The 27,775-nt window shown below is 34.4% G+C and overlaps 1 protein-coding gene across 2 annotated transcripts in view; it reads right to left on the bottom strand.

The window, feature by feature from the left end:
- LOC149772826 (uncharacterized) overlaps nt 1-25,714 on the bottom strand; it is a 32,928-nt gene extending 7,214 nt beyond the window's left edge. Inside the window, exons 1-5 of one of the 2 annotated variants that reach the window (XM_089947233.1) lie at nt 25,515-25,714; nt 20,624-20,813; nt 8,492-8,661; nt 1,678-1,777; nt 744-859 (exon numbers count right to left, since the gene is read on the bottom strand). In XM_089947233.1, coding sequence (XP_089803359.1) covers nt 744-859; nt 1,678-1,777; nt 8,492-8,661; nt 20,624-20,813; nt 25,515-25,599 — 661 coding nt within the window. In that variant the 5' untranslated portion in view covers nt 25,600-25,714. The remainder of the gene's footprint in view (nt 1-743; nt 860-1,677; nt 1,778-8,491; nt 8,662-20,623; nt 20,814-25,514) is intronic. The other variant, XM_089947235.1, reaches the window with a different exon arrangement.
- Between the last annotated feature and the right edge of the window lie 2,061 nt (nt 25,715-27,775).

The raw sequence follows: 27,775 nt of genomic DNA, 5'->3' as shown, positions 1-27,775 counted from the left end.
TGGTCAGTAGGTGTATCTGCGGGTTTTAAGATGCGGGTGGTGGTCAGTAAGGCTTAGTGTTGGTTAATAGATGTAGATGCCGATGAGTAGGTGATGCTGAAGGTCATTGTGTATTGATAAGTAGATATTGGCATTCATGATGGGCAGTTCAGTCGATAATAAATATGTCAAAGTCCATTTGTTGCTGCTCACCATGTAAAACGAATATACGTTTTCCACATGACATTTCCATTAAACTAAATATAGGCCCACCATGTAATACTAATTGACGAGTTAGCAAGCAACTTACTCCATACCGGCCAATAATGTTAAAGCTATGGACTGATGATGAATTCCTACTGACTCTATCTTGTCGTTCTTGTTAAGATGGTTCTCGTAATGTTAACTCCCTTAGACTTTAGCAGGTCAACTGAAGTCCACATCATCCCCCATTAGTACTTAGGACATATCACTTTTGATTTTTTTATATAAAAGATCATTACCACTGTGTGGTATTTATATCTATCAGTCTTGATTTCAAATAAATTCCACTCGATTCGTACAGAGAGAATATCCCGATAGATATCAACAAGGTCTGGACAAATCAGACAGACAGACAGACAAACGGGTGGATAGCTAGCTAGCTAGCTAGTTAGCTAGATAGATAGATAGATAGATAGATATATAGATAGATAGATAGATAGATAGATAGATAGATAGATAGATAGATAGATAGATTAGCGTAAGACAAATATAATGCCTACCAAACTTGCAAGTATGATGACTCATTAGCTGCAAAATATGTATGTAGATATCGACGAGGTTTGGGCAAACCTGATCCAGTATACTTATGCTGCAGATCCAGATGTTTGCCTCAGGACTGAAACGGAAACAATATAATCATGGCAATGTTTCTCTATATTTATCATGCATACACATTGTTCATTTATAATCGTAAAGAAAGAAAGAAAGAAAGAAAGAAAGAAAGAATGAATGAAAGGAAGAAAGAAAGAAAGAAAGAAAGAAAGAAAGAAAGAAAGAAAGAAAGAAAGAAAAAAAGAAAGAAAGAAAGAAAACAAAACAACAACAGTTGCCATGGTGTTTATATCCTGCATGCAAACACAAAGTATTGTATATAAAAGGATGTACTGAGGAAGTGCAACAGCGAAAATTTCATAACATACATGCAACTGAAATTCTAACCTACTCTAACTAATACAACCCACTCCCAGATCTCACTATGATCAAACAGAGATGCCTTTAAGCCGTCGAGTAAGCAACACACCCAATAATATCAGATACAACTTGGTTTGATTTAAGGAAAAAAGGACAAGAAAACTACTCGTTTATTCAAACAGGGCTGGACCAGATCAAGTGCTGGGTGGGGTGGTGGTTTTCAAAATTTCAAAAGGGCCCTGACTGTCCTCAAAACGGTGTCAAAGCAAACGTTTATGTTTCTATTTACTCAAAGCGTGCGAAACACCCAACAGACGTGCGCAGGGATAAAATAATGGTCAAATTTCAAGTAACAAGTGACTGCACTTTTATGTGTGAGTACGTTTTCCTAGCAGGGAGGGGGTCTGGAGATCCTGCAACCCACAATCCCGAATCAGGCCCTGGCACAATCGTTTCACATTGTGATAATTCGTTTTGATGATTAAATTATAATTTAACCTGTATTGCATATAATTTACTTACTTGCACTCTTTGGAGAGCCTCACTTGGTTGAGATTAGGACAGTAAAAAAGTTGTCCGGAGGTAATCACATGGTCTGCGCATGACACTTCCCTCTCGAGACCTGTAACAATGTACACATTTCCTTAAATACGATCATGAATACTGGAGTTAGAGTAATAAGTTTAAAATCTGTCAGTAGACACAAAATCCTTTGCATTTGAGAATCTATTTATAATCGGTCGAGATACTGAAAGCTGCGTAAAATATCTGAGGTTTGTACAGGGCGTATATTAAACATTATTCCTCTGAAACCAAGACAGGAAAACAACAATAAACCTTCGTACGAACGGTTGGTGGCCACTAATCCGTAAAACAATTGTGGTATTGTATAATTGTAAGCAACAGTCAAGTATTCATTTTCTTAATAAAAACACAAAAGGTGGGTAACGTGTTTGTTACTGATCCCCAATAAGCACATCAATAAATACCGCAATGCCCCCACCCCGGAAAAACATGAAAACGATAAACAAGACATTAATAAAAACTAAAGCTATTCTGATGATTCAAAAAGAAGTTACCAATGTTGGTTGAGGACGCAACATGCATTTGTATAAGTTTCGATTCTATGTGCTATGTATCAAAATTGTGCAAAACCTTTAAGATTTTTCAAATTAATAATCATGTATTCTAGCCTCCCCCGTCCCGGCCCACTCAAGCATTCGCAGAAAAAAAGCAAAGCCTTGATAATAGGCGTCTTCGGAAACTTTGCCATTATTCAAACAGTACCATTTTAATCACTAATTTCCTAGTATACAACAAACTCTAATTAGATCTAATTAGATGAGTTCAATATTTAAAGGAACAAGTGATTACATATATTTTCCTCCGAGTTCAAACACACATACACAAACTCACACAGACACAAGAACATACTAGTATGAAATAAAATGCGGTATTGATTATTTTATAGTTAGAAAGATGAATCACTACATTTGAATATCCTACAAATCGTTTTGGCAAACATAGACACATATATATGATATATTTTCTTTTTTAACATAGAGAGCAATATCGATATACTTGTTTATTAATGGGTAGTCCAACGTTCATAACAAATTATACTGGGAACACAAGAAAACTAAATAAAGGGTTTCATGCAGATATCATGCACGATTTTTAGGATGGGCAATATATTCTAGCAATTCATCTGTGCTTGTATATTTTATCTCCTATTTATTTCCGAGCCACGCACATTTGGATAAGAAATGCACTGAGAAATATCAACATATATTTTAGTTCATTTAAATGTAGCAAGAAACATAATAACGAAAATAATAATACGATAACATTTCTTTCCTCCAATTAACCGCATTATAATTAAATCCGACATGTTAAGCCTGAGCCAATAGAAAACAAAAAGAAGTTTTGTAAGTACTTGTCCATGACACCAGTCACGACGCTGAAAATATAAGTTTTCAAACTATTTTTTAATATTTCTCGGTGTATATTAAATGAGTATGTTGGTTAAAGCATAAATAATCTGAAAGAAAATAATCAGATACATTTTGTTTGACTCAGAGGTAAATTATGAAATATTTCTCATTCTTTCCTCGTTCAGTCAGTACATGTTTATATTCTCTCTCTCTCTGTCTCTCTCTCTCTCTCTCTCTCTCTCTCTGTTGGCTCTGTTACAGACTCATATTTAGTGTTTCACGGTGTATCTTAAATGTGCATGCTGGCTAAAGCATAAATAAGTTGAAACAAAATAATCAGATAAATCCTTTTTACTCAGAAGTAAATTAACAATTATTTATCATTCTTTCCTCGTTCAGTCAGTACCTTTTTATATTCTCTCTCTCCATTGTTCTCTCTCTCTCTCTCTCTCTCTCTCTCTCTCTCTCTCTCTCTGTTGGCTTTATTACTTCTGTCTGTCTGTCTTCCTTCTTGCTAGCTTGATTTCTTTTCTTTCTGGCTGTAAGTCCCTTGTTTTCCCCTATTTCCAAGGAACCGATGATAACAGTCAACTTTTCTCTAATCAATCGCTGACCACAAACAAATTTAACTTCACAGTTAGCTTCTCCACTAAGCAGAAGGCAGAACATTAATACTGTTATATGCAAGGGGTCTCTTTAGTGAACGAATGAAACAAACTACAATAATTTTCCTCTAATTAGTGCATGACCACCAATATCACAACTACACATTTCCATCACAACTTCACAATTGCCTGCCTACGTCACAACTGCATGGTTTCACCTTATTACCTTTCCGCAACGTAGCGCCGGTACTTAACTATAATAAAATACAAGTCATAACTCAAATACCAAATACTGGGAATTATTTTTCCTACGCTACCTTAAGTCAGTCAAATGAGGATTTTAAACGCATTTCGTCTGCAACTCTACACCATATTTACCATCATAGCAAGAATAAAAGGCGTCTCTAGATATCGGAACAGTCCCTTCTAGATCATTCAATTGTCCGATTTACCAGTCTCTATCATAAATACTACACATGGAGTCACACAATTAATCCACATAATTAGATGTTAATAGGGACTATTTGGCGACAGAGTCACTTGTGCGGCTCTGATCCGAGTTCACCAAAACTAAAGCAAGTCATCATCAAATACATTTTTGGCGTGCTTCATATCGAAGAGATCTTAGCATGCATTGGGTTATTAATGAAGGGGATTGCACCAAAGTTGCAAATTTTTGTACACCAAAGTTAAAAATGTGTTATTTTGTGGACAATTTTAAATTTTAAACCATGTTCTTGCCAATAAAATTATTTGAACTGAAGATTGGCATGCGGATCTTTGATTATTTCGTTTTAGAAAAAGGGTCACATCCTCATTATTTTCACACATTTTCGACAGTTCAATTTCCTCAAACTCCTGGAAGTACATTTTTACTTATATATATATATATATATATATATATATATATATATGTGTGTGTGTGTGTGTGTGTGTGTGTGTGTGTGTGTGTGTGCATGAGGTGAGATTACTGCAGTATTTAGCATGAACTGATCCTTATTTAGAATCAAAATGCATACTTATTGAATGTCCCCTATTTGATTGTATAATTTCTAAAAACTGTTTATATTTATGTGTCCCCCGTTCTGATGGTACATATTTTGATACAGTGTTTCTTGGAAATCAACCACAAACAAATTGTAAATGACTTGTATATATCGAATGCATAGTAAACTAGATCTTTATCGCCCATAATTTGTTAAAATAAAAATGTCCCCGTTTTGATGGTAACAATCCATACGTCCCCGTTTTGTGGGTTTTGAAAGATTGCGTGGGTGTGGGTGTGTGTGTTCTTTTATGTTAGCTGGGGCGTTCCCTCGGATCCGGCTCTGATGACCAATAGTGGTTTTGTTTGTATATTTTTGGAGCGGAGGCAGCTCAGTTGTTGGTGTGAATAAATGTGTGTCAAGTGACCTTACGATAGATGATAAAACGCTCCACCTACCAAATCACGTGACACGAAGACTTGTTTACCTCCAACAAATATGCAGTATATGTCAAAGAAATATGTTTCAGTTTAAGTGTGATATGTTTATTATAATTAATTTGTGTTATTCTTATATATGTAAATTGTAAACGTTGCATAAATTTATACTGCTGTAGACAATATTGAAATTCACTTATTTTATGTTTAGCACTGACTTGAGTTCCGACTTTTGGCAATATTCGCCACAAAGAGGACACCGCATGTGTTTCTGAATAATGTTCATCACAAAAAAAGACGTATAAACCATTTGTATTAGTGGAAGTATAACAATTGCACAACAGAAAACTGTTTTCGATCCCTCTGGGTAACTGTATGCATGACCAGCTGACTTGGAGCTTCGTATATAATATCTCCAATCGTATAACAGCAAAAATAGTGGAAATATGATAATTGATTGGTAAGTGTCCGTAAAGACACGGAGATAAATATATTGCTAATATTAACGATATGAGAAAATAGCGCTTTCCGCAGAGGGGACACTGGACCCCTAATCAACGCTGCCTTATATTCATGTTTGCTGAAGACATCCATCCTTAACAATTCTTTAACAACTCTGTTTGTCTCTCTGTCTTTCTCTCAGGAATGAGAGGAATTAGTAAACTGTATTTTGTACTGAGGTTTACCTTTTCAGTAAGTCCTTAGCTTGTGATCTTATATTTGTGAATTGTTGAGACAGAGTACAATCTCTCGTTTAGCCCCCTACTTTAATATTTCTCTTTCGCTTTTGTTCTCTCTCTCTGTCTTTATTTTCGTCTCGCTGTTAAATTTGTTACCTTTTCCCCATTATGATTAATTTAAAATAATGAAATTCACTTTTAGATGTAACTCGGTTTCCATTAGCGACCGGTTTCAACATACTTTCCCTATCTCTTTGATATGACTGAAATTGACAGTTTGTCTAATATTCGTTTAAATATAATAATTTACGTGTGACTAAGGACATCTTCACCAATAATTGGACTATATTATCGATGCATATACTACATATATACATGCTTGGGGAGAGAACCATGTTAAACCAAAGGCAAGCTTATGAAGAGAAGCAACTGTTACGTCGGTAAATTGATCAAGCAATTCTTTTTCAAATAGTTTGCGCATATGAAACTTTCGCATCAATGATACTGTATACTAATATCAGGATCTGTTGTGAAAACATTGCATGTATTGCAAAATCTTGAGTACAGATTCCATTTCTTTAACAGTGGCGAGTAAAGTTTTGTCATCCACCTCATATTCCCAAAAAAGTGACGGTCCATTAAGTGTTGTGATTCCTTTGTAATTCCAATAAATAATTTAAATAAATGACTTCTCGCATATAAAACCTCAATACAACAGTAATATGAACTAGACATAATACAACTGTTCATCTATATCCTTATATACGTCTCCAAAACTCTATTACTTATCATTGTCGCAATTCATCCCTACGTGACATATTTCACAGTTCAACCCCGTGTGACATATTTCACAAAACATCCACAAGTGACACTCAGCTAACAATTAAAAAAATGTTCAAAACTTAAAACAGGTTCATTGTTCAGGCTGAGTTTAAAAAGTCGATAATTTATTTATATCTCTATGTAAAACTAGAATCAACATTAATGTACCAAAAGTTCGACCCACAATATGGATATACATAACAATACATTACAATTTCATTTTAACATTTAGCTGATCGAGAAATTGCTACTTGAAAATTGTATATTCTACATGATATTAAGAAGGCTAAGACACACAGCAAGATACACATGGTACTTTCGTCCTTCCAATAACGCATTAGCATTGCGGGGTTCCTTTTGTAACGTCGTATGTATATTCTTCCGAAGCTAGGCGTGGCAAAGAGTGAATAGTTCGATATGTACATTCATGCTTAAATATCTATTTTACCAGTAATTGCATCCAGTTAAAATGTTCAGATATAGCACATATCATCATACTTACTAATTTCGAGATACGCGATACGGAAGGCTCAGTATACCTGTAATATCATTCTTCCGCAATGATGCTTATTAATTAACTTCTTAATGATATTTTTACGTCTTCTGGAATATATTAAATAGTACATTATTCGCTTCAGCGGTCTGTTTAAGTGTTTTCATGTACGTGTAATTGCCCCTCAAATGATTATTATTATGTCTTAAAGAATGTCTGGTTGTGATTTGTTTAAAGCTTTTACTGCATAATTATATGCACGAAGCTCCACAAATTATAATTCTTGGTGTTTTAAAGACTACTAGGTTAGTATCAATTGATATTTGTAAGGCTCAAACAGCTTATTCAGTGGTAGGTTTATAGGTTATACAGCGTGCATTTTTATGTTATAAACCTGCAAATTTCATGGTGTTTTAAAGGAGTATAAGTTAACTAAACTACAGAACAACCTCTTAAATGTTATTTTATAGTTTCAATGCCATTTGGAAACCCCCTAACTGATATTTATGTCTCAAACAGCCTATCAGAAGGCTTTCTAAAGTTAAATTTATGTAGTTAATTGGCCTACTCTTTCATGGACTGTAAAATTGGTATGTTTGAAAAACCTCTACACTGGTATGTTACTAACATATGATACAGTACTTACAAACTAATGTAATATCAAAAATAGCTTAAGGGTATATAGAGGATATTTAATATATGGAACACAAATGAGGAAAAGATATGAAATCGTTAGATAATATTAGTTGACATTCACATGATATTTGTTCTTACAGTCCGATAATCATGCCGATTTTCAGGATAATAAAAATATACATGTAATATGTAACCTTTCTCAAATCCTCATGGATACCATCAAGTAACTTGACCAACAGATTGTATTTAAATCCAGCAAACTGGTCAATGCTGCATAATTGTCCTCTCGTATACATCTTACTTTAATGCACATTGTACAATATTTCCTTTATATTTTTCATAAACACTAAGTAAATGATTACGAGCTTTAGCATATCTTTAGAATTTGTTTTATATATGCACCATATATAGGCATGTATAACGTTCCATGCACGCCCTAACCCATATATCATCTCGACCATCACCAAACATGATGTACAAAGTAGGAGAAGAGTACATTTTACCTGACGACCTGGGTTCGAATCTCGCATAATATAAAATATAAATTAAATAACCTTTATTAAATTATTTATTTTTTACTTGTAATTGTTCTGTTAGCATTATCAAGTATTCTCCTGTAAGACCCAGGAATAACACTTTCCGTTCTGTTCTGAGGTATGTTTGTAACTTTCTGTCTGTCTCTCTGTCTGTCTCTCTCACTATATATATATATATATATATATATATATATATATGAAACTTACTCTGATATTGGTTGCATTTTAGAGTGTCGGTAACTGCTGCTGTAGCGTTCACACTAAGAGTTTCTAAAATGTTGATATGGTCTCGAGGAATGTCCAAGTTCTTAAGTGTGATGACGTCACAAACTTTCAATCCATTCACAGCGCAGCTCATTGTTTTCTCCACATCTGGGCTGTAAAAATGTTCACGACAAAATCAGTATTAATGGCACTGGAGGAAAGATTAATGATGTCATGGATGAAACCAAAAGACAAGCCTAAATATTTGAAACTTTATAATCAAATCTGTCAGACCAGTCGTCAGAGATAGAACATTTGAAAGATACAGTTCATGTGGGAACAACAAAGAGGTTTTCAATGGGACCTTAAAGGCTATATGTGGTGGGTTGTCGTTTTACCAAAGCTAAATTAGGGATATATTAACACACTTTATACATCAACAGAAACGAACAAAAATGACAATTGACTCGGGGCGGATAACTTTATTTTGCTGAATGACAATTGATGCATTTGGAGCAGCTAAATTTAAAAATTAAGCCTAATTTACGAAAAACAACAGCTTGTGAAGCTATTATAGAAAGGACGTTTTGTTGATCTAATATAATCTGAGTTGAGTTTGACGTTAATAAACTAGAAGACTTTAAGTGTAACGGTATAGAGAGCACATTTCACGAACAAGGGATATTTCTCTTTGATAATCAAGATGACACCTACAACGTTAAGATATTCTAAAAACGAAATATACGAACCGAAAAGTTGATTTATTCGTTAAGTAGAATCGATATGATGAATCGGTGAACAATTAGTAACCCAATTAACATATTTGTTCATAAAATAATGATATACCAAAAATACTACTCTTTCCTTAAATGATATATCAAAACCGTATCTCACCTCCAGTAACGGATACATTAACATGTTTATAAAACAAAGCTGAGCATTTGAAATGTAATTAGTTTATAGAATGAGACACATGTTTGTTGCAGCAGGAAGGAATTAAAACATGCATGCTATTTGAAATATGAGGTTGAGAAAGAAATTATCAAGTAAACAGTACAGGTAAAACAACACCATAGTACACTTAACAAGCGTGATAATGTGATTACAATGCAGACAGTGTACTTGGATGGTTATATATGATATTGTACAAAAAAAAAACAAAATAAGGTAACATTAAAAAATATGAAGTTGATTCCAGTAACGTCTCAAAAAATGATATCGCATAGATGTGAAAAAATACAGGTCAGTCTATGAGATTTTGTACAAAATAAGGGGATAATGAAACAAGTGTGAATTGATTCATGGGGGCATTAATAGACAGTAAATAAAGACTAATTGTTTTTGCACAAAAGGTCAATTTCACACAACTTTCTTAAGCTTAATTACTATAATGAATTTGGCCAATATATATGGCTAGAGTTGGTTCTGAGGCTTTTATAAGCATTGAAAAGATCAGCGTGTTGCTGATGCAAATAATCTTTGTTAAACTTTCGCATTTTCCCAGATACTCTAGCTGCCGTATGACTTGGAAATACCTTAACATGGCGTTAAGTATGGACTTCAGTTGTAAGACCATACATTTGACACAAATGCATTTGATCTGCGACAAGATTTAATTCAAGAGTTAATTAGACAACGATATGACTTGAGAGATCTCAAGTGGAACACAAGACAAACAAAGAAACAACTCCCCCTAACAATAAAACAACAACAAAACCACCAACAAACCCTTGATTATACTGGACCGATCTATGCAAAGCTTACAAATGTAATAATGGAGGATAAGGCGAGCTCATGCGATGAAGTCTTACGTTTGTTGTTTGCTGACAAAGATGAGCTCCTACAGGTTTGACATAGTCCTTTCTACAAAATCGTTACCATCTGGCAGATGAACGAGTAACAAAGTTGCACCAAGTTATAAAGTCAAATAGTAAGAATCAACCTGTCAATCACTGTTTAAAGAACAAACGATGGTTCGAACTATTGATGAATTAACATAAAGATTACAAAAAGAGATAAAGCTTATTACCACGTTTCAACAATACCTAACAGATTCAAAAGGGAAATTAGACTATGCTTGTGGCGATAATGTTTGTTATGACACATCGTTATGAGAATATAGAGCTTTCAACAAATCTGTCTGCTAATTCGGTCACTCGTACAACTTTGCAATAAATCCTATAATTAATAAAACGATACACAGGAACAGTCTTCCAAATGATGATAATCAACTCGTGAGAGGACAACAACAATTGTAGAGAATGCAAGGGAGGATAAACTAAGGATACATGATGCAGAAATGTTATGACGTACCCGCTGATTTGGTTCTCCTATACTCAGATATTCAGATGGATCATGCACATTTAAGACGTTCAAAAGAATATTTGTTTTAAAACAAGCAAACAATAATGATAATAATGGTTGCAGGAGAGGTATTGATTACTTTTAGAAATGTGTTACCAATTGTGCATCTGATGATCAAAAGGGGCAATAATTATTTCATCTATGTCTAAACCAACATCAGGCTTATCAAATCTAACAATCTACTGCAAAGGTCATTTCATTGCTACATATGGAAATGTAAACATGGTACTTGATTTATTCTTTTGTTTTAGTGCTTGTATAATTATATATGGGCAATTGTGAATTAATCTAAACATTGCCATGTTTGTTTCATTTACTCTTTATTGTATTCCCTTATTTGTTTTGTTTTCCCATCAATCCTGTCTCTTGCATATTATTTGACTACGTTTTTTCTGTATCACTTATTTTCGGCAAAACTAATATTAATTAAGTATTCGAAATATTTCGTGTTTGCATTTTGACAGCTGTTCTGTCTTGTCATGTTTTATCTGATACCACTGACATTAATTAGTTTCAATACGAACACTCACACAAATAAGATCCGAAATCTTTTCCTGCTTTTAGTCGTAGATGTATGTCCTGTTCAATATAGAATTTAAGACATATTTTGATTCAATCAAGACAACCATATGTATCTTATTTTACGTTCTTGACCCAGTTGTATATTAAGCTGTAGGTTGATGTAGTGAATGACGCATTTCTCTTATTTTTCAACGTGATTGTATACTTGGTACTGTTGATTTGTAATTTGTAATCATCAATCAGGTTCATCTGAAAAAGGAGATACATCACTTTCAGCTGAGTTCAATTCTCTGGAGCGAATGAGTAGTTTTTGAAAAATGTACGTTTAAAGTCGGTAAAACGTGACAGTGTCTCTGCAGCAATGTTCATTACTTAGGTTTGTAGCTAGCTATTATATAAACGGTTATTTCTTTATCGTGTTTCTGGAACATTTCAAGTAGCAAATCATTTCTAAATGAAATATATTTTTCTTTCTTGTTTCATACGACTTCTAGATCGGCATCTGAGTCATTATTGTACGTCCGTCATTATGCAGAGCATATTATCTTAAGATGTTAATGGTCTGGCCTAATAAATAAAATTGTTTGCTGTCTGTTTTGTAAAACATGGTGGATAAGGTAAGAAAACACCTATCGCTTTGGGGTGTTAAAACCCCATGGAAATAATCGATCTGACCGAAAGAAGACAATAAGTTCAGCAGAGTAACGTTTGGATCTATATAAAAGACCTTGACCATAATTTGTGGATGCCTTGTACTTGTAAGACGGAATGTACTTGACATTGGGTCAAGCGGTCAAAATGTCCAGTGACTACAAAAATGAAACATTTCAGCACTTGACCATCTAACTTCACTAGAGTTTTGTGTACGTCCAAAACTTTGAGTAAGAGGGAACGCTGCTGTCTAAGGGTTAGAAAGGCCAATGGTCAAGGTTGCTGTAAATGCAGGAATATAATGGTTAACGCGTAAGAACTTTAAGTTCTCTACCAGGCGCCACGGCATGAATTTTAAACATGCTAGATGTATGCTTATCTGGTCATAAATTTTAAGATCAAGATCATATAAAAACAAACGAAATTAAAATATTCAAAACAGCTGTTGTCCCAAAGTAAGTTCATACACCAGAACATTGGACGGAGGGCAATATGCATATGTATAGGATGTTGATGTCCTAATGTCGAAGGTCACGAGAGCATTAACTCCAATGGAAAATAGTAGCTTTTTCTAGGTAAGTTTATTTCAAGCCCTCCATTAAAGGTCAACTTCTTTGTGACCTGTTGATCGATGATTTAAAGTGTCCGCTTGCCTTAGTTGTACACAATATAGAAATATTAAGCTTGTAGATGACATATACTGTGCGTATAAGGAGAGTTTTGGTAATCAATACTTTCATAAACCGATGTCAGCCACAACCAAAACGGCCATGAATGAACATGGCATTTATTTGGAGTATTTGTTATTCAAATTATGTCATTGTGCACTAGATTCCAATACTGATCTCTTAATTGATGATGATGTCAAACTTCATCTTCAGTTATTTGTTTGTGATGGCAGATGTAGCATACATTGCCCGAACGAATTTTATTTTCATCTTTCTTTGTGAGCATCATAGTCATTTATTTGATTTATTTATTTATTGATATGCTAAGCTATGTATAGCAAGCAGATCCTGTGCTAAAATTGCGTTAAACCCCAAACTACAACAACTTTATTCACTACGTGTGCACTTGTATTCAGTACATTGTAAATACCCAAATGCGATGCCTGCTTCACTGAAAACTATTGGTTTATATCTCTTGTTGGCATGGAGTATTAGCCTTGATGGTTTGTCTATTTATCTGTCAGAGTTATGCTACATTGTACACATTGTTCTTGATGGTGTATGTTTGTCTATTTATCTGTCAGAGCTATGCTACATTGTACACGTTGTTCTTGATGGTGTATGTTTGTCTATTTATCTGTCAGAGCTATGCTACATTGTACACATTGTTCTTGATGGTGTATGTTTGTCTATTTATCTGTCAGAGTTATGCTACATTGTACACATTGTTCTTGATGGTGTATGTTTGTCTATTTATCTGTCACAGTTATGCTACATTCTACACCTTGTTCAGTGTATTAATGCTAAGTGTACGTGTTTGCCTGACGCACGATGATGCTTTCAAAATATCAACGAATACAATTTGGATTTGTATATGTCCTCGATAGGTTTGACAGTTAAAACTAAGCTCTTTTCAATTAATAAATATATCAAGTTATCTGGATTGTAACCTCACTTTTTGTCTTCTAATGGTTTTTCTTGCAGTATAAATATCTAAGCACATTTAAAGATATAAATATATGTCTGCCATTTATGTCTTTTCCTCTCCCGCTAATACCGATCTTAAAAGGCCATTTCTTATTACAAATTAATTTCACGTTCCATCAGTAGGGTCGTTAGTACCTCCTTACTGAAATATGATTAACATTTCAACATGTCTTCTCTCTCTCTCTCTCTCTCTCTCTCTCTCTCTCTCTCACACACACACACACACACACACAAATAAGTCGAACATGATGGATGTATATTGTTAAACAATATATGCTACTACTACTATTACTACTACTACTACTACTACTACTACTAATGAGGACATTGTATAACGTCTAATCTTTAGAAGCCCTAAGCGCTTTATAAAATTAGATAACACCATAAACATTTTAAAAAACCCATGTACAATGATATGATTACAACAACAAAAACACCATCTTGAAATCAGAAAACATGCTTAAAATATGTAAGGTAAGAAAACTTATTAGGTCTTTAAGTTTGTTCTTGCAATCGAAATAGGTGAGTTTTAAGGGCACTCTTGAATGAGATTACCATGTCTTTGTGCCTAAGTTGATGGGCGATTCGTTTCACGTTGCTGGGCCCTCGTAGGCAAAAAGAACATTGTTCATATGAATTCGTTTTTATAGTGGGAATAATGAGTATACGATTGTCAGAAGAGGAGCATAAACATAAATACCTTGCTGGTGTGTACACATGGGTGAGGTCGGATAAGTATGTCAAACTGGAGTCCGTCAGTGAAACGTAGCACAAAGAACAACTTTTGTATTTGATTCTGGATGGAATTGAGAGCCAGTGTAGGGTACAGAGCAGGGTGGGTGAGGAGGTGTGCTCTGATCGTGGTACTTTAAGGATGATCCTAGCGGCTGTGTGTTGAACGTTTTGAAGTTTCTGGAGTAAATACTGAGACGAACCAGACATAATTCAGTTACAATAACCCAGCCTTAAAAGTACAAGTGAACAGTGTTTTAGTGGCATCAACTGGAAGATATTTGCGAAGGAGCTGATGCCTCTCAGCTCAAGATATGCAGAACTGTATATGTTCATGGCATGTTGGTGCAATGTGAGAGTACTGTCGAGAATAATACATAGGTGTCGTACTGACTGTATGAATGTAATGTTGGTGTTGCTGATATTTCGTTTTTGAGGTAAAGGATGTGAATGAGAAAGTCTTTGTGTTGTGATCAGAATGGCTTCAGTTTTATCGTCATTCATCTGCAGCTTGTTACATGTCATTCATGATTTCTCATCAGAAATGCACCTCTCTACACCTTGGGTGGTAGCATCAACTTCAGTTGGGTAACTAGATTTGTATATTTGGGTGTCATCAGCGTACAATTGGTCAGACACTGGACGATGAGCTATGACACTTGAGAACGACTGAGTGTACAGAATGAAGAGAACAGGTCCAATAGCAGACCCCTGTGTCATCCATATATAATATCATAACGTTCTGTTTTCTTTATATCATATATATATATATATATATATATATATATATATATATATATATATATATATATATATATATATATATATCATACAAATGATATTAACTATTTCAATGGTATTTTGACCATCAAAATACATTCTAATTTGTTTTGCTTAACACATATTCAACAAGATAAAAGAAAAACCCATTGTCATTGCTTTTCGCATTAAGAAAAGCTGTTTTGTTCTTAACGCATTCAGATAAATGTTTGTATGAACATCAGCTGTGTGGCTGTTCGCAATATATGTACAATTGTAGATATACAATTATGTCAAATATCCATTTTATACCGATACTTGATTTAGATTACGTGTGGTATATTTTAAGCTAATAAAGGGAATCATTAAGACGTAATGCAAGTTATGCTTCGTGTCCTCAACTAGAAGTACCACAGTATGATAGACAGTTTCTTACGTCAGAACGGTTCATCGTGGTAATCTGGGAATATTTTGTTAATCGGTATGATTTGTTTCCTTCAGGTTATTGCTTTTTTAATATTAAGCTCTCGCTACAACCACCTGTAAAGTAAGACCACCGCGAATCCGAAACGCATTCGTTACTATAAAACGTGTACGGTCGCTCAGAACATATCCAGTATAGCAGAATGACGTGTATAAGATGGACACTGTGTTGCCTAGGTCGATAAAAATCCATATCGAGTTTTCAGCATATTTAATACGAATAATAAAACATCATGTTGTAATCTACGTTGTAAGAAAAGTTATGTAGTCAAAAAGATCGATATCTGATGCATCTGAACTCAGTTTATTAAACTTCATAAGGTGAATATAATGATTACTCTACAACATAAGATATCTCGAATGCTACAGTTTTGCACCTTGTGAAAACAGTTATGAAATTCGTTTAATGCTTTCAGTCCTTCGCTACCCAGTTCAGGGAAAAACTATTAACAGTCTATGATCTTTAATATGCAACTGCATCTCTCTCTCTCTCTCTCTCCGTCTCTCTCTCACTCTCTCTCTCTCGCTCGCTCGCTCTCTTTCTCCCTCTCTTTCTCTCGCTCGCTCTCTCTCTGTCTCTCTCTCGGCGTCTCTCTCTCTTGCTGTCTCTCTTCCTCTCTCTCTCCGTCTCTCTCATCTCTCTCTCTCTCTCTCTCTCTGAAGCTCAAGCTTTCTTAGCTTGATTTCATTCTTGTATTTTAATTTAAATTCCATACCTTGCAAGTTAGAGTCAAATGGAGGCTTATTAATCAAAATGAAAGCACTTTTATCCCAAAAATTATTTTCTACCAAATACTGGACCTCTTGCTCCGTTAAAGAAGCATTCGTTTCGGAAAGATCCAATTGTCTGGCAAACTGGAGCAATTTATCCTTTTTCAAGGGCTTCGATCATTCCTGGGTTCCCCACTTTAGATGAAAGTGTCAAACATGGTTGGTTTCACTACTGATTTCTCAAATATGTAGACCAATGTATTCCGAAACAAAGTGAATTTAAATTTAAAATCCAAAGTTTTCAGAACTATAAACTTGCATCCCGTGCACGAGCCTACAATTGTCTATCACGACTCTATGGTCTTACAAAATTTTTGTATAGAAAAGAGCGAAAACCAACAAGCTTTGTAAAATTCAACAAACAGTTTATCTCCCAAGAAAACAAAGTGAAAATGAAAAAGTAACATAAGGTATAGGGAATTAAATCCCAATAGTCACACAATTACCAGCACAAGTACTATTGAATAAAGTTCTGAATAATGTTTACCGGTATTACATATAAATTCCAACGCTGAAGGTGTTGATGTGCCTGTAGTGGCCGGTAGTGTCTAATCTACTAATGTACTAATGGCTGAATTGTATTCATGTACTAATAGTCATTTGTTGAATCAAATTAATATAATCCAAGGTTTCATTGACTGAGTTCATTATAATTCCCAGTTAATGTTTCTTTCTACGAAAATGATAGAACACTTTGTATTTCTAGAGAATAATAAATAATGTCACCCACATCAAAATCAGAATAGAACAAAATGAAAGATTTCTGTCCAGATTTTATCGTATGAATAAAACATTTTTATTATAGTAAACACTATTATATAAAATCTAAGACAAAAATAATAACTTGTATGAGGGCAAAAATCTAATGTCAGGAAAAATCTTAGTTATAATTAAGAACCTAGTAAAAACAATATCCTTGACTGCGACTAAAATAAACAGGTTTACCTCTATTGATAAAGATCCTAATTCTAAACCCATGCTCATCGAGAAATTATTAGCTATGTATAAGTTGTTTACGGAATAAAAATTCAATGCTTCTGGTTAGGTGGACAATGAACTTGATTCTGGACAAGGTCAGCTACAAGATACAATATGACATAACCAACACCAAATAATGAATTCAAAAACGAACAAACAATGGCAATTAAATACACATAACGCTAGTAAATTTAAAATTAAATGAAAGTCATGGAAGATCCTTTATGTACTATATGTGGAAAGGAGAAACGTTTGACGATGTTTTATTGGAAGCCATTTCAATCTTTTGTAAAATGTTCGATGGAACTGAAATGATTCTTAAACTCTTTAATATGATATCATCATACAAAATATGCTATAATCAATCCCGTTTAAAAACTTTAATTTTAATTCACCTCTACAGTTTCTATACCTTTTGCCATAAATTGCTATTGTGGTATAAAATGTAATACGCATAAATCCCTAACAGAGGCTCAACTTTCACTTGGTAGCGAGTGACAGTCTTGGTTCTAAGGTATTGTAGTATGTTTAGTCGTTTGGTCCAAGAGAGTTACACCCAACACGCTGCATAGGGACAAAATGGGAGTCTACAACTTGGTCGACATAATGGAAGAAAAAAAAAACATAGTTATGATTTTTGCAGTATTAACGTCAAGATATCATTTGCTTTCAGTTTTGCCCAACAAGCAAAAAAGGTGTAAAACTTGCGGCAAATATGATCGATGTCGCTGATATTGCAAGACATTTAACATCTAAAAGGCCTCGCCTTTACATGAAAATTGATTACTTCATAACACACCTGGATGAGTTGTAAGGTGATTAGTAAGTCTAGTACTTGGACGCCCAATTAGTGCAAATATATATGCATTGTAACTTGTCAGATCAAATGCTTGCCGAAATGCATAAGTTATTATACGAATAATTATAATAATAATATTTAAATGATTTAAATAACCTCTGGCAAATAAAGAATTGTTGCATATCTCAGCACAATAATACTAACAATACTAATACTAATACTGCTAATAATAATAATAATAATAATAATAATAATAATAATAATAATAATAATAATAATAATAATGATAATAATGTTATTGTTATTTCCAAATAATTAAATTTAAGTACAAGTTTGTTTAGAAGTAAAATTGATTTTGTTTCTTAATATCGCATGCTAAATGAACCCTAAATTACAAACACTTGAGCTATGTCTTCTTTGATATACGTATGTGCTGTAAAAGTACGATTTATATAAAGACCACACCGCTCCTAGTTGCTTGAGCTTCTGCACCGGATGCGGGAGGTCGCGGGTTCGAACTCCGGCTGAGTCATACCAAAGACTTGTGAAAATTGTACTAACAGCTGCCTCTCTATGTGCTCAGCATTAAGAGGTTAGTATTAGGAATGGCCTGCCTAGTGTCAAGAAAATGTGACTGGGTGGGACATGTCTGTGTCCTGATGCCTCAGTGCTCACTATAAACTGCCATGCTGAAATTGTTTACACATACATTTAAGAATCCAAATCACACACACACACACACACATACACGCGCACCATCCCTTCCTTACGACATTTCGTCGCCTAAGGATTACAGTAAGTGACCTTACTATTTTGACTAGGTGTCACCTTCGACATTAAAGAAATCACTTGACAAACATTAAACCACTGACAAAATATTTCAACAATGAACTGATAAAATAAATTTCTATTATGTAGTAAGAATTATCATAATATAATTGGACTGCCCCACTTGGCGCTCACCTTTCCGGATCATTGCCATCTCACCTCTGTCTGCGTGGGTTCGAGTCTCAGGTTCGGCTAACGTGGGTATGTGAGAAAGCCTGCCAGTAGCTTCTCGTGGGTCAGTGGTTCTTCCCGGGGTTTTCCAGGGTTCTTCCTCCACCAGTCATACTGGCCGCCATGTATAGCCTATCTTGTACTGAAAAATGGCGTTAAACCCTATAACAACAACATCAACGTAACATAATTGATAATAACTAATACAGTATAGAGTTCATTCAGCTTATTTTGACTGATGGTCTTAAAAAAAGGTGTCGATTGGAGTGAAAATTATATTAAAACGGACTTATTTAGATCAATTGCACATGGCAATATTGCCACTGTATGCTCCACTGGACATGGCAATCATGAGCGTGTGTTCTTAGTTGGACAAAGTAGTCAATGTCCAGTATTCTTCCATGTACATGACAATTCTCTTGAATTTTCTTTTCTTCGGGTTAATCACGGTCACGTATGCACTTTACAAGGGTAACTACTAGCCTTGTGTTCTCAAATACAGTAGATAATCCTGAACATGTATAATACCGGCATTGTATCTCCGATTACACATGTTAAACATGGGTCTGTATTCAAAATCATTTATAGCACATAACTTGAAAACGATCTCACAATTGACGAAAAATTGCTTTCGGTGTATTCAAGTTTTAACCATAGGACTGTCGTGATTTTCTCTATCCTTGCGAGCAGAAGCTGAATGATATCGATTGAAGGCAGAAGTTTTAACTGATAATCGGAAATCTGAGTTTCGTCTTAATAAGTTTCAAAATGAGAGAGCTGGGCGCGGATTTAAGAAACCAAATATGAGTCTTATCCAATATATAAGGCACGATTCCAGACCTGATTAGACGAAATTTTAGTCTAAGTTAAGTGCATACCTTCCAAAACTCTATATACTAGACATAGACATAAAATGTGATGGTGACATTATGGTGTCGCTCCAGTTTCGCTAAACTTTCAAAATACATTTCCTCAAGCTGATTTCTTCACATTATGATAATTAATTTGTTTGCACCAGTATCATTTCACTAAATATTCAATGGTTATCAGTACGATTACACCAGTATCATTTCACTAAATATTAAATGGTTATATAGGATTCAATAGTAGTGATGCATTCTTGATTTGCCTTTGGGAAACAAAATTGTTTTATATTCAAAAGGAAATTTAAGCCTTGATTCAATTTTGAATAATGAATTTTCTTTCCAACGTAGAATAATTACCATGTGTACGTGAAGAATTGCACAACTACACTTATTGTTGTAGTATTGATACCTTTGGCATGAAACTATTTATTGTATGAAGTAACGTAAGTTAAGTCATGCATGACTTTGATCGAGGGAAACTTTCCAGAAATTTAGTGAAACAGGGACCTGCTCTACCAGGTCTGATGAACCGCAGGCAGTATATTTTCGAACTTACTTGCTACACAGCCCCCTCCAGACGTGAATAGGGTTCAGGAAGTCCATGGTGACGTTGCCATAGATATTCAGGTGTAATGGAATGGATGACTGTGAGATCACGTTGGCCATCATGGAAGAGTAGGATCTTAAACACGTTCTCACATCTGTGTCACATGTTGGAGATGCGTACGTCGTGGACATCATGTCTACTAATAAGAATGATTCGATGTGAAGTTAAATCCAGCTTGCATAATACAAGTGTTCATAGATTGCATGGAAACTAAAATATACATTCTTGAAAAGTTTGGTTACATTTGTTTTTTAAGACATTAAGAAATGGAGTGAATTCAGAAATAGTGTAAGAACATAAAGCGAAAGTTATGATTTGATTTCTTTGAAAATAAAATGAGTAAAGTAGTTGTTCCACGAAAAAAGACGAGATTACAATTAAATGATAATAAACGGTATTTCAGGAACGAACCGTGCGAATTTCAGCACGCAAACACTTCGTGCTTACAACAAAGAAACAAAAACCAATAAGACAACAAGAACAGCAATAAAAAAAATAATAAAGAAACAGAAAACGCATACACGATTGTAGTGGGAAAATCTCGTAATGGCAAATTGAAATATATGCAAAACAGGTATGACTATATGAAATACGCACCACTTCTTGAATTTCTTTTTATTTAATTGCATCAGATAATGAGTTCATGTCGCGGTAGGGAGGGACATGACTAGTTTTTTCATGATTATTGAAGTCAACAAATGTCGTCTTTTTCAGAGAAACAAAAACCAATAAGACAACAAGAACAGCAATAAAAAAAATAATAAAGAAACAGAAAACGCATACACGATTGTAGTGGGAAAATCTCGTAATGGCAAATTGAAATATATGCAAAACAGGTATGACTATATGAAATACGCACCACTTCTTGAATTTCTTTTTATTTAATTGCATCAGATAATGAGTTCATGTCGCGGTAGGGAGGGACATGACTAGTTTTTTCATGATTATTGAAGTCAACAAATGTCGTCTTTTTCAGAAATATGGAAATTCTATTTAGATGTGTTGATTAAATGGCGGACGGAACTTCATCTCCTATCAATTCCAATCAGACCTAGAGATCTCGATTTATATCCGAATAATTAATGCAGTACCAGATTATACTGCTATAAATAAATAAAAAAAAACTGTGTATGCAAGCTAGCAACAGTTCATAGAATACCATATACCTATTATACATACATCTTAATAATTGATCGTTGTGTTTTATTGTAATGGTTTTATGACCATACCTTAATAGCCATATATTAGTTAAGAACATAAATAAATGACGTAATCTGCAATATCGTGTGAGCCGATGGACACCAACTACACAAACGCCCTAAAATTCCTGTTTCGTACGAAAGTTTAATGAAAATTTAGTTTGAAAAGGGACCAAATATTGATCTCTGTCGAGAATTATGTAATTAAAGCGAGGGATGTTTCTGATATTTTCAATTTGTCAAACTAACATATTCCTTTGCCAACGCTGAATCGTTTGTTTTATAAAGATATTGTCGGATTTATGCTAGATTACAACTAAGCAATACAGCTTAATTATTAAAGTAATACTCATGTAGTTTTTGATAGCGACAATTTTCCAATTTCCGGAAGCAATTATTTTCAAAATTAGAAACAACGAATGAGCTTACTACTTGCCAAGGAAAGTATTTCAATTAAGTCCAGAAATTATCTTTGAAACAGACGAGAGTAAATTTAACGCCATTTCATTCGTCGTTGCTTGTAATTTTCTTAATATCACGAGTAATATATTTTCGTGGACTGATATATCTATAAAATCAACGAACAAATTGTCAGGTGATACGATAATACAAGTCATATCCGCCATTAGTTGCCGATAATTACCCATGATGATTTAGTAAGACTCAGTTTGAATTAAATAATGGTTGCGGTACTCGAGAAGCTTTAGCTGTGATTAGAACCCTATTTGAGCGTTCTTATGTTACGTGTTTAGGTTCGAATAAACAGTAACACAAGAAAGAGTGAAAACAACAAGCTTTGAAAAAATATAATAATTTATTTCCCTGAATTATTCTGTAAAAATGATGAAAAAAAAAATGAACTTACGGTCTTAAGAATCAAATCCAAAAATAATCCAAGAAAAACAAACCAACACAATTTTTGAAGTCCCGATAACAAAATGTTCTAATGATTTCAAGTTCGAGTCCCGACGAAGAATCCAAGATTCGAAGATGGAAGACGATGACGTATGCTGTAATCTGTAGTGTTGAAGTCTACAGTTCCTTGTAGAAACAAGAATTATCACTCTGGTTTTGGAAATCTGAATAAATGGTTATATGAACTGTCTTTGATTAAGAATCTCACAGGAGCACACGTATTTTCCAGGAAAAAAGAATTAATATTTGAATACAAGTGATTTGAAATATCTCAAAAACAGCACCACATATAACTTCCAGTGTAAGAGCCCAACTACTAACTGAAAATATCTCTCCAAAACAAAGGTCATATCTTATTCTAAAACGCAAAAGGGGGTCACGTGATCATGCTCCAGAACCTCGTTTAAATTATGTACTTGTTAAAGATCACGTACACTCAGTGTGGCCCTCACGAAAACCAACCATTTTATTCTAAGATTTTTTTTACATCGTAAATCAGTAGTCCCATCATGACCTCGACAACAACCAATCATTTAAAAAAAAGAAGTTATTTACATGGTTGCTACTATTTCTGAATCAAGGGTAGGATCTAGATCAACACCTCGTGTTTACAAAACGAACAGTCAAGGTCAAACTATTTTCTGGAAAGAATATTATCTCTAGTGAATTAATTTACATTACAATAGCATGTAATGAAAAATAAAAAAGTCAAGCTGACAAACAAATAATTACATTGAAATAAATATATACCAAATCAGACACAGTTAAATTAAATATACATAACAGCGTAATCTAGAACACCATGAGGAACTTTTCGTTGGTTTTTCCAGACTTTGAAAAGGCTTTTAATAGTCTACTATGTTAAACTACTTGAGATACAGAAGATCAGAATTGACAGATGAGACAGGAGTCACATCCCCAAGATTCCGAAATGAGAGTAAAAGTGTTTGATTCAGAACCAGGACAGATAGAACGTGGAGTGATCAAGTAATATTCTTGTCACCCTTGCTATTGTTTATATATGCACAAATGATGATAGTCAAGGAGATGGAAGAAGTAGAATGAATAATAGTTAGAGGACAAGTGATGAAGGGTGTGATATTTGCAGATGACAAAGGTGTTGTTGCTTGGTCAGAAGATGGATTACACAAACTAATGGACTCCTTAAACAAGAACTGTAAGCGGTATGCTATAATGATCAATGTAAAAAGAGCGGGAAACAAGCATATGAATGTCATAATTGACGGTGAAAAACTTGAAGAAGTGGGAAAAGTAAGATATCTAAAATACCTTATTACAGAAGATGGAATGTGAGAAGAAGAAGTGGAAACAAGAATTGGAATGGAGAAGGATGTATTTAGCAAGAAGAAAGAATTACTAAAGCAGAAAATTAACAAAATGTGTAACAGAAGATTGTAGAACTCTGGGATGGATTAGAAATTTGGACTCTTTGGAATGAAGAATGAAGTCTATAAGAAGTTTTTGAGACGTGCTTTTTTGTGACACGTGGAGAAAGTCAGCTGGAGGCATATGGAGACAAACGAAAATATACTAAGTTTAGTAGGTGAAAGGAGAAGATTGTTGCGAGTAATTCTGGAGAGGAAGTAAAGATAAATAGGACAATCTTAAGATACATTAAGTGAAGTATTAGAAGAGAGAATGGACGGAAAGTGAAAAGGAGGAAACGAAGAATTTCTATCTGGGTGACCTCAGAGACAGCCAGTCTGATGAAGCGATGAAGCAGCGAGCGATGAGAAGAATGAATGAATGAATGAATTAATGAATGAATGAACGAAGGAACGAACGAACGAACGAATGAATGAATGAATGAATTTTTACAGGATTTGTATTTAATGATTATATTCGTCTTCTAAATATTTGACTTCTAATTGAATATAGGATATTTGTGCACAGCTGAAGTAAATTAGAGTACATATTATGAAATGAGTGATTGCTACTTTAAAAGTGCGATCTGTTCATTTGTAAGAAGCTCCTGCTAAAACTAAAAAAGTAATATTGCAATTCGAATTAGATATGGCTGTAAACAAATCATTTTTCTTTTCTTACAATTATGAGATGATAAATTCTATCATCAATTTTACAGCTTTATTTGAAATTGTATCTTGTTATTATCCGCTTGGGAGATGTATTACAAATTCATCCTTACAAGTGACCTAGACATATGTACTAACTATGCGTTTCGTTCATGCAAAAAGTGTTTATTTACTTCATTTTATTGGTTTGTGATTAAATTATTAGATGCGGGAACAATTAAATATTGTAAATTCAATAAAAGAGCGCAATAGCCAAATATCTGTCATATATATGTTTTCCATTTTTGAAGGGGGTTCCTTCGGTTGTGGGGCCCCGAGTGGCCGAGTGGTCTAAAGCGCTCACCGTTCCGGATCACTGCCATCTCACCTCTGTCTGCGTATGTTCGAGTCCAAGGCTCGGCTAGCGTGGGTACGTGGGAAAGCCTGCCAGTAGCTTCTCGTGGGTCGGTGGTTCTTTCCTGGGTTTTCCAGGCTTCTTCCTCCACCAGTTATACTGGCCGCCATATATGGCCTATCTTGTGCTGAAAAATGGCGTTAAACCCTACAACAACAACAACAACCTTCGGTTGTTACTTATATCTTATGAAAATGAATGTTTAGATTACCACGAGGCAGCCATGTTTCTGACGTTTACTTGCTCAATTTTGTTTAGTAAGTAGTAAATGTACTTACCCGAGAATGATAAGACGAGCATGTGCAACACCCACTTTGCCATGTTGGCGTGCTTTGTTACCTTGTGATCTATAGTCTCTCTCATTTATTCATGACTCAGTGAGTAATCGTACTCACTTTTTTCAAAAGCAGAACGAGAACATAAATGTTGATAAATTGAATATCTTGTATACTTGTTACATGTACTTCATGGTCTGGTAAATGCTTCATGGACCAGCTCCTCGCCTACATCTTATTTTACAAGACTGTATATTTGTCTATTATATGTCTGTGTGACACGCCTTTTCTATTAAAATTCCTGAGCCCGTACTAATAATCAATCTAACAAGATAACCCATCTAATTTAAACAGTCAGTATTAGCTGATTCTGAGTTTAGTAATCGCTCACTTTAGCAAGTTTAATATGCACAATAACATGATTTGTTCCTTATTTTTTATATTTAAACTTGCTACAAAAATATTTCCGTTCAAGTGTTTGTATTTACAGTTATTGTCTGTGCTCATATATCCCTCCGTACTTTCATCAGAGCAGCATCACTGTTCTTTAACCCGTGAAACTCGTGCGCCTTAGTCTAATATACTTAAAACATAAAACTATCTGAAAAGGTTTATATTATCATTGGTGTACTTTCTTTTTGTACAATTAGAACATGCACTTATTTTAACTGATATAAGACAGTTTGCCATTGTTCTCCCATTATTACGCTCTGCGTTAAACTATCTAATTTAATGAGACAAAAACCTATTGATCTCTTGACTGTTAAAAATGTTAGTTTGAACGCAAGTGCAACACATAAATTAGTAGGCTATTTTCAAACTAAACAGCAAATCCATTGCATTACAGAAGTCATATAGTGACCATTAATTGAGAATGAACAAACAACACCGATCCCAGAACTGCTGTGTTTTTATAGAAAGCTATTCGACTAGTTGTATTTTCTAAGTAATTTTAGGTATATCCATTAGCGTAGGTGTCCATGATTGTTTTTGTATTTGCTGTTTTCGTCGTGTTCTGAATAAATACACCTGCAGCGAGATAGACTTAAGGAACATATACGTAAGAATAATAACAACTAGAATGTCTCCGGTGATCGAAGACTATATCGTTTACGTACCTGTTTACTAATAAATCAACGTTTTTTATAGGTTAAGTTTGAATGTTAGGCTTCTTAAGAACTAATTAGTCCTTGCTGTGGGATAGCTAACATACATGATCGAGGACAATCAAATGATCAAATAGTTCAATTCACAATTTCCACTTATTGACGCTATTTGCATTAATCCAATTTCTCACAAAATTACAGCGTATACTGATGTTTCAAAGACAGAATTTTATATTTATATAACTAGTAGGTTTTTCTTTCAGTCGTGTACTTCATAAACAGATTCACAATTTGAAGTTTGCTATATTAGATGTAGACAAGTCATAGCGGTGAAAATATACACAAAAGCATATAGACACGTCAAAACAGTGAAAATATACAATAGGTATATAGACAAGTCAAAACACTAAAAATATAAAATAGGTATATAGACAAGTCAAAACTCTAAAAATGTAAAATAGGCATATAGAGAAGTTGTTGTTGTTGTAGGGTTTAATGCCATTTTTCAGCACACGATAGGCTATACATGGCGGCCAGTATTAATGGTGGAGGAAGAACCCGGGAAAACCCTAGAAAGAACCACCGACCCACGAGAAGCTACTGGCAAGCTTTCTCACATACCCACATTGGCTGAATCCGAGACTCGAACCCACGCAGACAGAGGTGAGATGGCAGTGATCCGTAACGGAGAGCGCTTTAGACCACTCGGCCACTCGGGGCCCCTCATATAGAGAAGTCAAAACAATGAAAATATACATAAGGCATATAGGCAAGTCATAAAAATGTAAATATGCATTAAACAAAGTACATTATATAAAATTATACTGACTTAAACAGAAAAATACACTTTTGATTTCTTAATTTATTGGGCGAAATCTAGCATTTTTCATGCTCACCAAATCAGTTCATCATACAAGGATGTTCCTGAGGTAGAAAATACTTTCATTGGGTTTATTTAAAGATAGAAGAAAGAAATATATCAATGTAGCAAATGCAAGAGATACACACAATCTCCCAAGGCATCTTTTGCGAAATTTACAGAAACCAAGACTTGTATAAAACTATTATTTCTGAAGAATTCAAAGAACTGCTTGCAATAGTCTTTGCTTCGATTAGAAAACTGATGGCTTCGAGTACGTGACAACAACCTTTTATTCT

The sequence above is a fragment of the Sinohyriopsis cumingii genome, unplaced genomic scaffold, assembly GCF_028554795.1.
Source record: "Sinohyriopsis cumingii isolate HCF-2022 unplaced genomic scaffold, ASM2855479v2 utg001149l, whole genome shotgun sequence".
NCBI lineage: Eukaryota > Metazoa > Mollusca > Bivalvia > Unionida > Unionidae > Sinohyriopsis > Sinohyriopsis cumingii.
Note: the sequence above shows the minus strand (reverse complement) of the source record. Positions and strands in the feature narration are given on the sequence as shown.